This window comes from Notamacropus eugenii, chromosome 5 (genome assembly GCF_028372415.1).
Source record: "Notamacropus eugenii isolate mMacEug1 chromosome 5, mMacEug1.pri_v2, whole genome shotgun sequence".
Lineage (NCBI taxonomy): Eukaryota > Metazoa > Chordata > Mammalia > Diprotodontia > Macropodidae > Notamacropus > Notamacropus eugenii.
The window spans coordinates 424386990-424401550 of record NC_092876.1 but is presented as its reverse complement, the minus strand read 5'-3'; the positions used below and the strand labels follow the sequence as shown (position 1 = coordinate 424401550).

Below are 14561 nucleotides of genomic sequence, written 5' to 3'. Positions count from 1 at the left end.
CTATGATGATGGGAAAGAACATACTTTTATCTTTTCTACCCATTTTCCCCAAATAAAAGGTGTAGGAGGAAAACTAGGGTCTTCTGGATATTTCACACATAACCTGAGCCTGAGAACTCATGTGTTTATGATACCTAGGTATAATGTAAAATAACCTAAGAATGTCTGGATTTTGCACACTGGAATATAATCCAACTGTTAACATGCTACTAGAATTTCAGGATTTTATGTCACAAATTTCATTGTAACATGCATAGATAGAGAGCATCTATTAAAGAATTCAAAGTCATAAATTGGAATCATGTATTATGTTAACCATGCTGTGTTGTATCTCAAACACTCTTCCCAGCAGTAAACAATGAAATGATTTCCATTCTTTCCCCCAAAAGTTACAGGTAAGCAAAATAAATGTACTGAATGTTAGGTTCAGTGAGCAGTGTGCACTGATGGTTATTACATGTCGATATTCATTTCACCTTGCATGCTAAATGAAAGACAGATCAAAATCAGGGGCAAGTCAAGCTTGGTACTGTTCTTATAGCATCATTTGTCTCAGCGCAGAGGTTTGGGCAGCTGTTCTGTCACAAGCCACTAGTGGGTTGGTAAGGTTGAATGAATAGAGAGGAAAGCTGGGAGTGATTACAGAGCTCAAAATGTTAAGGGTTAGGGCTTATATTTATACTGTTACATTAAGTGTTGTTTGTCCTTCATTCTGAAGAGGACCAATCACACCACGAGGTGATGTCTTGACTTGTGGGTGAACTAGATTGAAGTGGGGTAGAGTTGCACAAAGTCATCAGCCTCACTCTCTCTGTCCAGTAGTTGCAGTCCAGTGGCAGGACAAAAGTCAGGATGATCGGCAATGACCCGGGATGCAGTGGTGGAAGACCTCGCATCTCTAATGTCTGACTAAGCTCTATGAACTCCACAGCTCTTGCTTCAGCCGACTTCATGGCCCTGAAACAAATTGTTCTCATCTGCCCATTGCACTAGGGGAAGTCTTCACATGCTTGGGGTAGACATCCCCCTAATTCACCAACAGGTTTGAGACGTGTTGATTACCCTCAATCTGGTTTATCCGTCTGCTGAGACAGTTTTACCTGGGTGTGACTGCTGTTTCTTAGAGTCACAGGTGACAACTGGGTGAAGGTGGACACCAAAGGCCAACGAGCAGCCTTGAAAAGAACTCAGCAAGCCCTTATACCAGAGGTGCTAGATCTTCCTTATCACCCCATACACCCCTATATTTATTATAGCTTTGGTATTATAACATTTTGTTTACCTAATTTAGTTTAAAGAATTCTTAAGTTAAGCTATTAGGCTTCGGACTTTAGATCAACAACAATAAGTTAGGGTCCTTTAATTCTTAGTAATAGTGTGGAGACAATTAGGTCAATGGCTTGTGACGTTAGCATACATGGTTATTATTTGTGTCTCAGTTGGTTAACAAAAAAAAAATTCATTTGTGGTCTATGTTGTAAATGCCTTAAGAGAAGTATCACCTGACCAAAAGCTGGAATTGTTTTATGTGATATGAACTGCGTTAAAAATGAAAAAGAAAAGAAAAGAAAAAAAGAAAAGAAAAAAAGAATTCCTAAGTTAATGTACACAGTCTTTTCCCATTAATTAAAAAAATTTCAAAATTCTGTCAGATAGTAAGATTTAAAAAAATTTACCCACTAGAATTATACTATCAAAATGTATTAATTTATGTTTTAGTCAAGAAAAAACATGTATCTAACATGCATCTGAAGCACAGAAAATTAATGAATGTGATTTTGATTTACTTTCTTTCAAATGAAAGGTGACTGAATAATTGTATTACATACCAGTTCTAAGGAAGATAATCAAATCTTTGCTAAGAAATATAGGCAACCATTGACTTACTTTAGAATACACTTGTTGATACTTCTTTCCTTTTCTCAGTATCATTGTGAATAACGGTACAGTTCTGGAATGTACATAAAGTATTTCCATAGACACCAATTAATTTTTACTTGATTTATGTTACAAGTTAATAAAATCTAATCATCTTAAACGGATGACTTTTACATAATCATTTATATGGCTGTGTTTAATGACTAGGTCTGTTATAAATCTAGGTGACTTGCCCAGAGTTACATAGCTAGGAACTAGCTAACCTGAGACCAGATTTTAACTTGTTCTTTTCTGACTCCAACAAAACATTCTATCAACTGCACCACCCAAACCTAGAATTCAGGCAATAAAGAAAAATGAGGTATTATTCTGGAGCTAAACTGCTACAGTTATAAAACTCACTTATACCTTTAAAATGCTTAAATGAATAAGCAATTCAAACCCAGGCTCTTCTTTCCTTAACAGCTAAAATTACAGGATACAACACAATACAATGGGGAAAAAAAAGGAGGGGGGAGGAAGGATTCGACATATTCCATATATTTCTACTGGTATGTAAGCTCCTTGAGGGCAGGGATGGTCTTACATTTGTATCCCCAGTATGTAGTACTAGGATACTATAAGTGTCTAATAAATTCTTGTTAAGTGACTGATTTCACTATACAGTACAAAGAACTAATATACAAGAAAAACAATGGGAAGACTTAAAAGAATAGGGGGACAATATTAGGCTTTAAACTAACAGTTTGTGGCCTATGTTTTAAGGCTCAGACAACTTCAGATCTCACCCTATCAAATTTCAGCGTTAGATGACTCCTACTGTCCACTGCCTTCATTCCTACTCAGCTGATGCTGAAGAAAATCACAAAACCATTGAGTGGATGAATCCACTACAAATGTATAGTACATCATCTCAATTGGACCTTTGCTGGGGCAAGGCAATCCCTATTCAAGTCAATATTCCACCCACCACAGCACCTTTTTCAAACCTTTGCATTCCTCCTCAAGTATCCCCTCCCACCACCACCCTCTCAGTTGAGGATCTTGCCTCATATTTTGATGAAAAAAATTGAGGCCATTCACCAAGAGCTCCCTCCTGTCCCCTTCACCTCATCTCCTATCCTTCTGATACCTCTCTCCACTATTTCCTCTTTCACCCTTGTCTCCCATGAAAAGGTGGCCTCTCTCCTTGTCAAGAGAAATTCCTCTACATGCACAACATCCTCACTCAACTGAAACTTCTTTCTCCAAAGTTACCAATGATCTCTTGCCAAATCTAATTGCTATTTCATAGTCTGCATCCTTTCTGACCTCTCTACAGCCTCTGACACTGGCAATCACTCTCTTCTCTTTGATATTCTCTTCTCTCTTGGTTTTTATGACATTGTTCTTTTACAATGGAAAATCCCTCCATCATGCCAGCCCCCTTCTCCTGTGAATCCTTCAGGGACCTCCTTTTCTGGGGAGAGACCTTGCCTACCCTCTCTCCTGACCTCCAGTCTTAAATTTTCCACTGCCTATTGGACATCTCCAACAAGCTGCCTACAGGCACCTTAAGTTCAACAGAAAATTATTATATTGTCTCCCATATTCTCCCCTCTTCCACACTTCCCAAGTACCAACGAGGATACCATCATCCTCTGAGCCTTTCAGGCTCAAAATCTAAGTGTCTTACTTTATCCTCAATTATTCTCTATCTTCAGCTCTCATCTCTATCTTCATCCCTCCATCTATAGCCAAATCCTATCTTTTTCTACCTGTCCCTCTGAAATGAGCCCTCATTACTACATGTCTGGACTATGGTAACAGCCTTGTGGTTGGTCTCCCTGCCTCAAATTTCTCCCCCCTCCAATCCATCCTCCACTTAGCTGTCAAATTGATTTTCATAAAGCACAGGTCTGACCATGGAAACCTCAGGCCCTCTGTCAATAATCTCCAGTGGCTTCCTATTACTTCCAGGGTAAAATATAAAACCCTCTAGTTTGGCTTTTAAAGCCCTTCATAATCTTGCTCTTTCCTACCTTTCTAGTCCTCTTAGACTTTATTCTTCTCTATCTATTTTGCCAATCAGTGACACGTGCCTCCTGGCTGTTCCTCAAACAAGTCACTCATCTCCCAACTCCAGGCAAGCCTGAAACTCTCTCCCTCCTGAGCTCTGTGAGAACAAAGACTTTTCTGTCTTTCTTGGTATCCCCAATGCTTAACACAGTGCTTGGCACATAATAGCAACTTAATAAATGCTTGTTAACCTGACAATTTGTTCATGTAAGCATACTATATTTAAACTATCAAAAACTCAATCAGCCTAAACTAACTAAAAGACATTATCCAAACAGAGTGGATTAGCTATTTATGCACACATACCTTACGCTGCTTCATATATAAACATACAGACATATGTATGTTTTATGTGTGTCTGTGTGTGGAGGGGGAGGGGGAGTGAGAGAGAGGGAGAAGGAAAGGGAGAGAGGGAGAAGGAGAAGGAGGAAGGGAGAGGGAGAGGGAGAGGGAGAGAGAGAGAGAGAGAGAGAGAAAGAGAAAGAGGGAGAGAGGGAGAGAGGGAGGGAGGGGGAGAGGGAGAGAGAGAGAGAGAGAGAGAGAGAGAGAGAGAGAGAGAGAGAGAGAGAGAGAGAGAGAGATTCTCCCCAATTTTGAAACCATTGGCCTGCCCATGGTGATTTTAAGCAATGGATAAACTCTTTGCCCAATGACCTAAAACAATGAAGTGGTCTTTGGTTTCTGTCTTCCACAGTATACTGGGATAAAAGGTTCTAATATCCCATTCTGAAGGTCCTATTAATTTTGATCAATGCCAGAACTGAGAAGGTGAGACTGCCTTTACAAAAGGGAGAAGGTAATTTTATATACCATTGAATGTCAAAACTGAAAAATACCTCAAAGATCCTTTAATCTACCTTCCTTATTTTGCAGAGGATGAATAACTGGTAGTTTCATGACTACAGCTCATCACAAGGTTCTAGGTGTGTCTTCTCTCTGCCTCACTGGCAAAAGGGTAATGCTTTTAGTGCCTATCATAGGCTACCTATGCTGTCAAACCCACTGTGTAGGGCATGACTTAGCTCATGTGGCAAGACATGCATGGGGCCAACAGAAGGTAGGCATTGATGACTTGCTCTATTTCAGAATATCGATGGAATAAAAGGCCTTAGAATATAATGCACCTACTTAGATGTGAATCACTCTCTATTCCACAGGGATTTTTTTTTTTGGAGAGCAGCCTTCAGATAGAGACTCTGGATAATTAATGTAACCTAAAATCCATGCTGAGAAAATTCCAGCCTTCTGGGACATGCACACTTTTAAAAGAAAAAATCTCAAAGGCAAATTTCTTTTCATAATGCCAATTATAGAATTCAAGTGCCCTAATTCTATCTAGTAGAATACATGCAGATGCAAATTTTAAATGAAAAATTAACTAGTACCATTCATTATTAAAACTTCCTTTTCTCCCTGCCACCAAAGTATTTAAAGGATTTTCAAAAATGAACTTTTGATATTGAGTACTACAATCAATTTTCTTAGTACTCTGCTTATTACTGACATCACTCTAACACAGTAGTAAGTTCACTAGGATTAGTTCCTAAATAGACTAAATACAAAAGCATTTTAGAAATTTGCTTCCTTCCACCAAATCAACCAAACCAGATAACTAGATCTGAGCTCCAATCTGATATAATGTGGCCATAGACAAGTCAGCTACCATTTCTGACCCTCTGTTTTCTCATTTGTAAAATAAAAATAATACTTTCACAATCTACCTCATATCATTGTTGTAGGGAAAGTATTTTGCAATTCTTAAAGTGCAATACAAATGTGAGTTGTTATTCTCATCAACAATCACTTTACTGACAAGGGCCTCAGTTTCCAGATCTATAAAAATAAATGCCTATTCCATAAGGAGAAAAGAGATTACATAGATTATTAGAAGACATACCTTATATGTCAATACAGTACTAAAAATAACAGCTACCACTTACATAGTCCTTTAAGGTTTGCAAAGTGCTTTACAAATATCTCATTTTATCTTCACAACGACCCAGAGAGATAGGTTTTATTACTATTCTTATTTTACAGATGAGGAAACAGAAGCTGAAAGAGGTTAAGTGACTTGCCCAGCAGTGTATACAGCTAGTAAACTTCTCAGGCTAGACTTGAATTCAAATTCTTTTGACTCCAGGCTGCATCCCGCATCCACTGCCACCACTGCCACCTAGCATTCAGCACTAAAAGAAGGCAGAGAACCATTTTGTGGTTTTTATCAGTATAAAGAGTGGAAAAAAAATATCAGAAAACCTGTTGAGTTCTTGCTCAAACACTGTTTGATCACAGGTTCCTTAAACTGTTCAAGACTTGTTTTCTTTGTATGTAAATTTGGAGAACAGTTCCATAACCAACTTCACAATGATCCTCAAATAATAAAACATATGAAACAACATAAATAAATATTAGCCCATTATCAAGATTATTGTTCTGGTAAATGGCACATACTAGGTAGACAATTCTGGAAAAGTCACTTTCTTGACATTCTCACCTCCTCTGTAAAATGGGAGATATTTGCACTAAGTCTTTGGATTGTGGTAACGAAAGCATTCTCTAAGTCTTAAAATGCCAGACACATCTTTGCCCTCTTTGAGGGTAGAGATTGCTTCATTTCTTTCAGGTCTTAGCACAGACCCCACCCCTAGTAAAAGCTTAATTAACATTTGCGGACAGTGGATTGGCCCATTTCCTAACATTTCCAGTAAAATGTGTCCCATCCATAGAGGAGCTTACAAACACTGACAAAATGCTAGTTTCTCAGGGATGAGGCCTCGGTCACATTATAGAAAGCTCCTGTGGCTGTCCAGGTGTGCTTGGGTCCTGCTGGACAGCAACAGGCAGGCAACTCCTGGAAGCGTCTTTAACCAAGGCGATTCAGGCCGCGTAAGGGAAAGCAACTTAGCTGCGCTAGAACTGAACCGACAAAGGAGCGCGGCACCCTTGACCGCTTCATCCTCAGGTCCCCCAGACAAATCAGGGGCCCGCCCGCCCAAGAAACACCCCCCTCGAAACCCCCAAGAGGCATAGCTTGTCGGAGGCCCCCCCCCCCCCCAATCCTCCCACCCTGAAGCATCCTCTCCCGAGCTCTGAGCTCTGGACTCGCCCCAGCCCAGCGAAGCTCGTCACCCCCAGCGCACCCCGAGCTCCCGGGTCCGTGTCACCCCAGGCCGCCCGGCGCACCCCGAGCTCCCGGGTCCGTGTCACCCCAGGCCGCCCGGCGCACCCCGAGCTCCCGGGTCCGGGTCACCCCAGGCCGCCCGGCGCACCCCGAGCTCACCCCAGGCCGCCCGGCGCACCCCGAGCTCCCGGGTCCGGGTCACCCCAGGCCGCCCAGCGCAACAAGTGCAGGGGCACCGGGCAAACCCTGCGCAGCCAGGTGCGGCCGCCTCCCCCGCCCAGCCCCGCCATCCCTCCGGGGAGCCCGGCGCGAGGGGCAGCGGAGGGCGCGGCCCGAGGGGCGCAGGCTGCCCGCCGCCCTCCCCGCGCCCGGCCCGGTGCCCCCTGGAGCCTCACCCGGCACAGGCTGTCCACGAAGACGCGCGGGTCCAGGTGGCAGGCGATGATGGCGCTGGGCAGGTCCTGCAGGTCGATGTCCTCCATCTCACAGTCGATGAAGCTCCAGTCCCCCCCGCCCTCGTCCCGGGCCTCCTCCCCCTCGAACGGGGAGAAGTGTCGCCGCGTCGCCTCCAAGCCCGGTGGCACCGCCTCCTCCCCAGCCTCCTCCCCTTCCACCGACGCCGCGCCGGCGACGGTGACAACCGCCGCCTCGCTCCGGGACCCCAGCACGCCGCCCTCCATCCCGGGCAGACCGGGACGCGGACCGGGCCAGGACGAGGCGGGGCCGCGGAGAGTCCTCCCAGAGGAGGGGGGAGCCTGGCTCGAGCGCTGGGTGGGAGGAGGCGGCTGGGGGGAGGGGGAGGACGGCGGAGCGCGAGCCTCCCGCACCTGGACGCTGCTCCAGGGGCGCGAGCGCAGCTCCGAGCTCCGCCGGCTCCTTCCCACGGTTACCGCCTCAGTCCGGCTCGTGGTTAACCCCCTCGTTCCCGAGCCTCCGCTAGGACAAGCCGCCGCCGGAGCTCGGTCACCACCTTCGCCGGAGTCAGGCAGGAGGGAAGCGGATCCGCCCGGGCCACCCCCTTCCCCAAGCCGCAGAACAGCGAATTTGGTTGCGGGTTCTTTAAGTTAAGGTGGGAATGAAAGCTTTCTTCGCGGCCGTCCCCCCACTGAGAGCCAATAAGACGCAGAGGTTCTCGTCACGTGATGGAGAACTCTCGCAGCTTCTGTGAAGCCGCTCCCGCTGCCATGTTTGGTTTGGGCGGAGGCCTCTCACTGGAGTCTGGGTCGACGTGCTGATGTTCCCCTCGGGAGCACGCTGGACAGAGACCGGGCGCGGTGGGGATGGGGAGCTGCAGGGGGTGACTTCCCTTGCTCCCTCTATTTCACTTGTGTTCTCAGACTACCGAGATCTCCCAGGCCACGAGCCCTAGGGTTACAGTAGTGAGCCGCCCACTCCCAAGTGGGTGAGAGACCCAGGTTCTGCGGTGTGCTAGTAAACATTTAACAACGGACTCTTTTTTGTGATGGTTGGGACGGGAATTGCACACCCACAATTTTAAGTTTAATTTGCATCATTAATATATTCTCTATCACTTTAAGTCTAGATAACCAACAATGTAGTAAATCAAGCCTTGGTTTGTAGTTTTGGAAGATGTAAATGCACATACAGTTTAACAATCGGCTTCCCAGCTCTAGATCCCAACTTGGCTGGTACTCTAAAGTTTTTCAGGGATGAGAACTGATTTTTAACTCCGAAAAATTCTTGCAGAGATTACCCACATGAGAAGTTATACTATTTATGTGTTAACTTGTAAAATACATTATGATAACAAGCTATACCAAGCAGACAGCCATGGGTGGGAAAAACTGCACCAGGACTGATTCGGCCTCTCTGGCTTGTCACTAGTGTGCCCTGAAACAAGTGACCTAACTTCTCCGGGCCTCAAGTCTAAACGAGAAAGTTGGACCAGGTAATCTTTAACACCCCTTCCTGATACACTGTTTGATGGGAGGGGAAAAATAGGACCCACAATCCTTTCTAAACATTTTGATGCTAGCAATATGGAAATTCCCCCACTTGATGGCCTGATAGTAGAAATCCCTCAACTACTACTGAAGGAGAAATACAATATAACAAAAAATGCAAGGACAATGTAAAGCAGATAGTCTTGACCACTGTTGTAACAAAGTATCTTCTGTCTTTAGATAAGAAACACCTGAGTTTTGTTTAAGTGGACTTCCTTAACAATTGTGTAAGTAGTTGATCATCTCTTAGTGTCCTGTCCTTCCAAAGGAAATGTTTTCTCATTCCCATAACAGCCTTTGCCAGCTTCATGGCAGACATGCCTCCAAAACCCTTATTTTACCTTAGCTGATTTTCCTTTTTTCTTCTGCCTCTTTTGAAAGATGTTAATACCTTTACCTGAAGTTGCTACAGAATGCTGCTGATTTGTCTGTGTAAGTTTTAAAAACCTGTGCCCTACAAAGGTGAAACTGCTATCAGCAAAAAGTCTTCCATATCTTGATAAAACATTTCTTTGATTTCAGTTTGGCCTCCTATCTTTTGCCCCAGTGATCAAGTCCTTTTCCTTTCTCTCCCATGACATGTGATTCCTCTATCAAGAGAATTCCCTGACTTTGTCTATTTTAAAATAAATCTCTGCTTTATTCATTCCAGTAGCATCTATACCAGTCTTCTACCTATAGAAGGAAGGAGGTATGTTTGCTAATTACCACTTTCCAGACATTACAAAAACTGTGTGACTGGGGTTTTAGATGAGGAACTGCCATGGCTTTAGGGCTCAATTTTCTCATTTGAGAGTGACAAGGGGAGAGGGTTGGAACTAGATCACCATAATAATACTCCCTGTACACTCCAATTTTTAAAAATGTTTTTACGTGTATTATGCCATTTGCTCAGAAAGTTCTATGATTCCAGGTAGTTGAGTGTTTGTCATATAACCAACACTGTGGTAAATAATGAGAAGGATGAACAAATCTGTGCAATGAAAGTCAGATTTAAGTCTACAGTAGAACATAAGGTATGAGTTTTAGTAAAGTGCTGATTTGGATAAAACTAAATGCCAAAAATACATTTCTGATATGCAGTTGGGGGTGGGATGCACATTATAATCTAGATGAATCAGGCAGCTGCTACCATTATTGGTCTAGAGGAGAAGGTTAAGGCATGCATAGGGTTGAAAAGGCCAAAGTTAGTTGGCAATAAGAGGATCTCCTATTAGTGATTGCTAGTATTCCATAGCAATGATAAAAATTTAATTTCAGTGAGTCATTTTGAAAATCTATGTTGCTAATAGTGGAGAGAAGATAAGACAGTGTGAGTTGGAATCAAAACAAATGTAACTCAGAATTAGAAAAGCAGCTCCAAACCAAACATGTAGTAATGAGAAATCAAAAACATAATCATCTTTAGGACTGTATATTCATCTGCTGAAGGTCAATTGTTAGAGAGGATAAAGGCAGGAAGACTCAAATATAAATGATAAGGATATAGTGATAGCAAGCATAAAAATATATCAGTAAATTATTGGCAATAGCAAAAAAAAAAACAAAACAAAACTGTCCAAACATGAATAATGCAGAATTATTTCTATTTGTTTGGGCAACTAGGTGGTGAAGTGGATAGAACACTTGGCCAGGAGTCAGGAAGTCTTGTGTTCAAATTCCACTTCAGATACTTCCTAGCTGTGTGACCCTGGGCAAGTCACTTAACACTGTTTGCCCCAGTTTCCTCATCTGTAAAATGAGTTGGAGAAGGAAATGGCAAACCACTCCAGTATCTTTGCCCAGAAAACCCTAAAAGAGGTCATGAAGAGTTAGATACAACTGAACAACAACATTTCCATTTGTTTATCTTCCACAACCATGGTTACTAAAAATAAGGCCACAACAGCCTGGGAAACGGGAGAAAATAAGAACTAGAGAGAGGGAGACTGTGTCTCTTGAAACTCTAAAGATAATCTGCAATCTACTTAAGAATTAGGATGAAGTGTTCCCTGTTCAGCTGTACAGAGCAGCATATGACTTGGGGTAAACAGAACATAAGTGGTTCTATCCTGTTTTCCCCCAGATGTATGTATCCCACCCCTTACAGACACTCAGTTTAGGTTTGAGGGAGAAGGGAAGGGAAATGTAGAGGAAAGGGAAAGAGGAAAGAAGAACAGAGCATGGGAAGCATGCTCTAAAGTAATTTACTTCAACCCCAAATTCTTACATTTCAGAGATTTCAAAAACTTAAAAAAAAAAGTTTTTATTAAGCATCTCCACACAGTCCTATTCAGTACCTCATTATGAGGTAGAGGTGAATTTGACTCTTCCATCTACAAGCGTTTATTATGCATCATCTAAGTGCTAGACTAGGCACTATGCTAGGTGTTAGAAATACAAACGTGAAATAGTCCCTGGCTTCAAGAAGCTTACTTTATATTAGGGAAAATAGTATGAAGGTTTACTGTATCTATAGTCTCTGTCTGCACTGGCTGTCTTCAGTGCCTCAAATTTACTTTGTCATTTATTCCTCAAGAATCCCTTATTTCTTCAAAACTCTACTCAAGTGCCATCTTCTAAATGAAGCCTTTACTGATCCCCCCAACTGCTAGAACTTGAAATTATCCTGTATTTCCCCAAAATTGTCATTTATTTATTTTGCACGTGTGATATATATGCATGTGTACACACACAATATATATAACAGACTGGAAAGGTAAGTTGAGGTTTGAAAGGACTTTAAAAACCAGAAGCCTTCATATTTTATCCTTAAGTCAATAAGGAGTCACTGGAGTTTATTGAGTAGAAGGGAGATTTGTTCAGACCTGTGCTTGAGGAAATCTTATCGGCTGTATGGAGGATGGGTTAAAAAGGGAAGAGACTTGAGGCTGTTACAATAGAAAGGCAGGAGAATAGAAGCAGATGTCATCCAACATATTACAATGATGCTAAGCAATTTCCTTTCTTATCACTGTCTTCTTCATAAATAGGGGAAAGGAAATCAATTGTCAGAATGACCAAACTGGATTCCACAGAACTCATGAAGAAACATGCTGCTCATCTCCTCCTGACAAGAAAGGAGATGAACTCACAATGCACACTAGAGCATCTTTTAATGAATGTGGCCAATGTAGGAATTTGTGTGTGTGTGGGGGGAGGGGGTTGGTTTATTATTTTTTTAAATTGGGGTTACATTTTATGTCCCAAACTATCTCCCTCTCTCTGTACCTTATACTAGTGAAGGCCACCATTTGACACAGGTTTATAAATATACGTAAAACCATACTGTATGTATTTCTGTTTGTCAGTTTCTTCCCTGGAGGTGGATAGCATCTTCATGGGTTCTTTATAGTTGATTTGACTATTTATAGTACTCAGAATAACTCAGTTGTTCACAGTTATTTTTCGAACAGTATTACTATTACTACATACATTCTCTTGGTTCTGCCTACTTCACTTTTCATTATTTCATGCAATTCTCCATGTTTTTCTAAGATCAACCAGGTCATCATTTCTTATAGCACAGTAGTATTCCAACACAATTGTATTCCCCAAATGATGGGTATTCTCTTAATTTCCATTTCATTGCCACCACACAGAGAGCTGCTATATTTTAGAACTGGTAGGTTCTTTTCCTTTTTTTCCTGATCATCTTGGGAAACAGACCTAATAGTGGTATTGCTAGGTCAGAGAGTATACACAGTATTGTATTATAGCTCTTTGGGCATAATTCTAGATTGCTCTCCAAAATGGTTGAATCAGTTGACAGTTCCACCAACAGTGCATTAGTGTCCTAATTTTTTCACATCTCATCCTACATGTCATTTTTCCTTTCTATCATTTTAGCCAATCTGATAGGTGTGAGAAGATATCTCAGAGTTGTTTTAATTTACATTTTCCTAATCAATAATGATTTCAAGCATTTTTTCATACGACTATAGTTTTGATTTCTTCATTGCAAAACTGACTGTTCATCTCCTTTGACCATTTATCAATTGGGGAATGACTCAAATTCTTATAAATTTGATGAAGTTCTTTCCATATTTGAGATATGAGACCTTTATTTGAGAAACGTCTGTAAAATTTTTTTTCCAAATTTTTTGCCTTCCTTCTAATTTTGGCTACATTTGTTTTATTTGTACAAAACCTTTTTAATTTAATCAAAATTATCCACTTTTATTTTTCAGTCCTCTTTATCTCTTGTTTAATTCATAAATTCTTCTCCTAACCATAAATCTGATAGGTAATGAGTTCCATGTTCTTTAATTTTTTTTATTATATCTCTCTTTATATCTAAATCATTGTGACTTCATCTTGGTAAATTGTGTAAGATTTTGGTCTATGCCCAATTTCTGCCAGACTTGCTGTTTTCCTAACAAATTTTACTAAATATTGCATTCTTCTCTCAAAAGCTTAAGTCTTTACATTTGTCAAACACAGGGTTACTGTAATCATTTGCTACAGTGTATTGAATGTCTACTCTATTCCACTGATTTACCTTTCTGTTTCTTAGCCAGTACCAGATGGTTTTGATAATTACTACCATATAATACAGTTTAAGATTTGGTACTGCTAGACTTTCTTCCTCTACATCTGTTCCTTTTATATTCTTGATGTTTTATTCTTCCAAATGAATTTTATTAATATTTTTCTATCAATAAAATAATGTTTGGTAGTTTAATTGGGATGGCATTGAATAAGAAGATTAGTTTAGGTAGAATTGTCATCTTTATTATATTAGCTCTGCCCATGAACAGTTAATTTCTCCAATTATTTCAATCTGACTTTATTTGTATAAATCATGTTTTATAATTATGTTATCTAGTGTCTGAATTTGTCATGGCAGATATATTCCCTGGTATTTTATATAGTCTACAGCTATTTTAAATGGGCTACTTCTTACTATCTATTCTTTCAGAGTTTTGTTGGTGATATATAGATATGCTGATGATTTATGTTGGTGTATTTTATATCCTACTACTTTGCTAAAAGTATTAGCATTTTAGTTGAATCTCTAGAATTTTCCAAGTAATACCACTACATCATCTTCAAAAAAAAGATAGTTTTATTACCTCATTGCCCATTCTGATTCTTTCAATTTCTTCTCTTACTGCTATTGCTAACGTTTCTAATGCAATATTGAATAATATTGGTTATAATGGGCATCCTAGTTTCCCTTCTGATCTTATTGGGAGGTCTTATAACTTATCCCCATTTTAAATAATGCTGATGGTTTTAGGTAGATGCTTCCTATTGTTTTAAGGAAAAATCCATTTATAGCTATGCTTTTGAGTTTTTAATAGGAATAAGTGTTGGATTTTGGCAAAAGCTTTTTCTAAATCTATTGACTAATCATATGATTTGTGTTACTTTTGTTATTGATATAATTAATTATGTTAATAGTTTTTCCTATGTTAAGCTATTCCAACAATCCTGGTATAAATCTCACTTGGTCATCACGTATAATCTTTGTGATATATTGTTGTAGTCTTCTGGCTAGTATTTAGGATTTTTGCATCCATATTCATTAATGAAATTAGTTTTATAACTTTCTCTGT

General features: G+C 40.8%; 1 protein-coding gene and 1 long non-coding RNA gene across 2 annotated transcripts in view; both read right to left on the bottom strand.

The window, feature by feature from the left end:
• The window catches only part of LOC140507091 (uncharacterized), a 38629-nt gene extending 31718 nt beyond the window's left edge, over positions 1 to 6911 (bottom strand). Inside the window, exon 1 of the long non-coding RNA XR_011968196.1 lies at positions 1888 to 6911. This is a non-coding gene — a long non-coding RNA (uncharacterized lncRNA). The remainder of the gene's footprint in view (positions 1 to 1887) is intronic.
• RCAN1 (regulator of calcineurin 1) overlaps positions 1 to 8115 on the bottom strand; it is a 104342-nt gene extending 96227 nt beyond the window's left edge. Inside the window, exon 1 of the mRNA XM_072615029.1 lies at positions 7453 to 8115. Within this exon, the coding sequence (XP_072471130.1) occupies positions 7453 to 7737 (285 nt within the window). The 5' untranslated portion in view covers positions 7738 to 8115. The remainder of the gene's footprint in view (positions 1 to 7452) is intronic.
• Positions 8116 to 14561: the final 6446 nt, after the last annotated feature.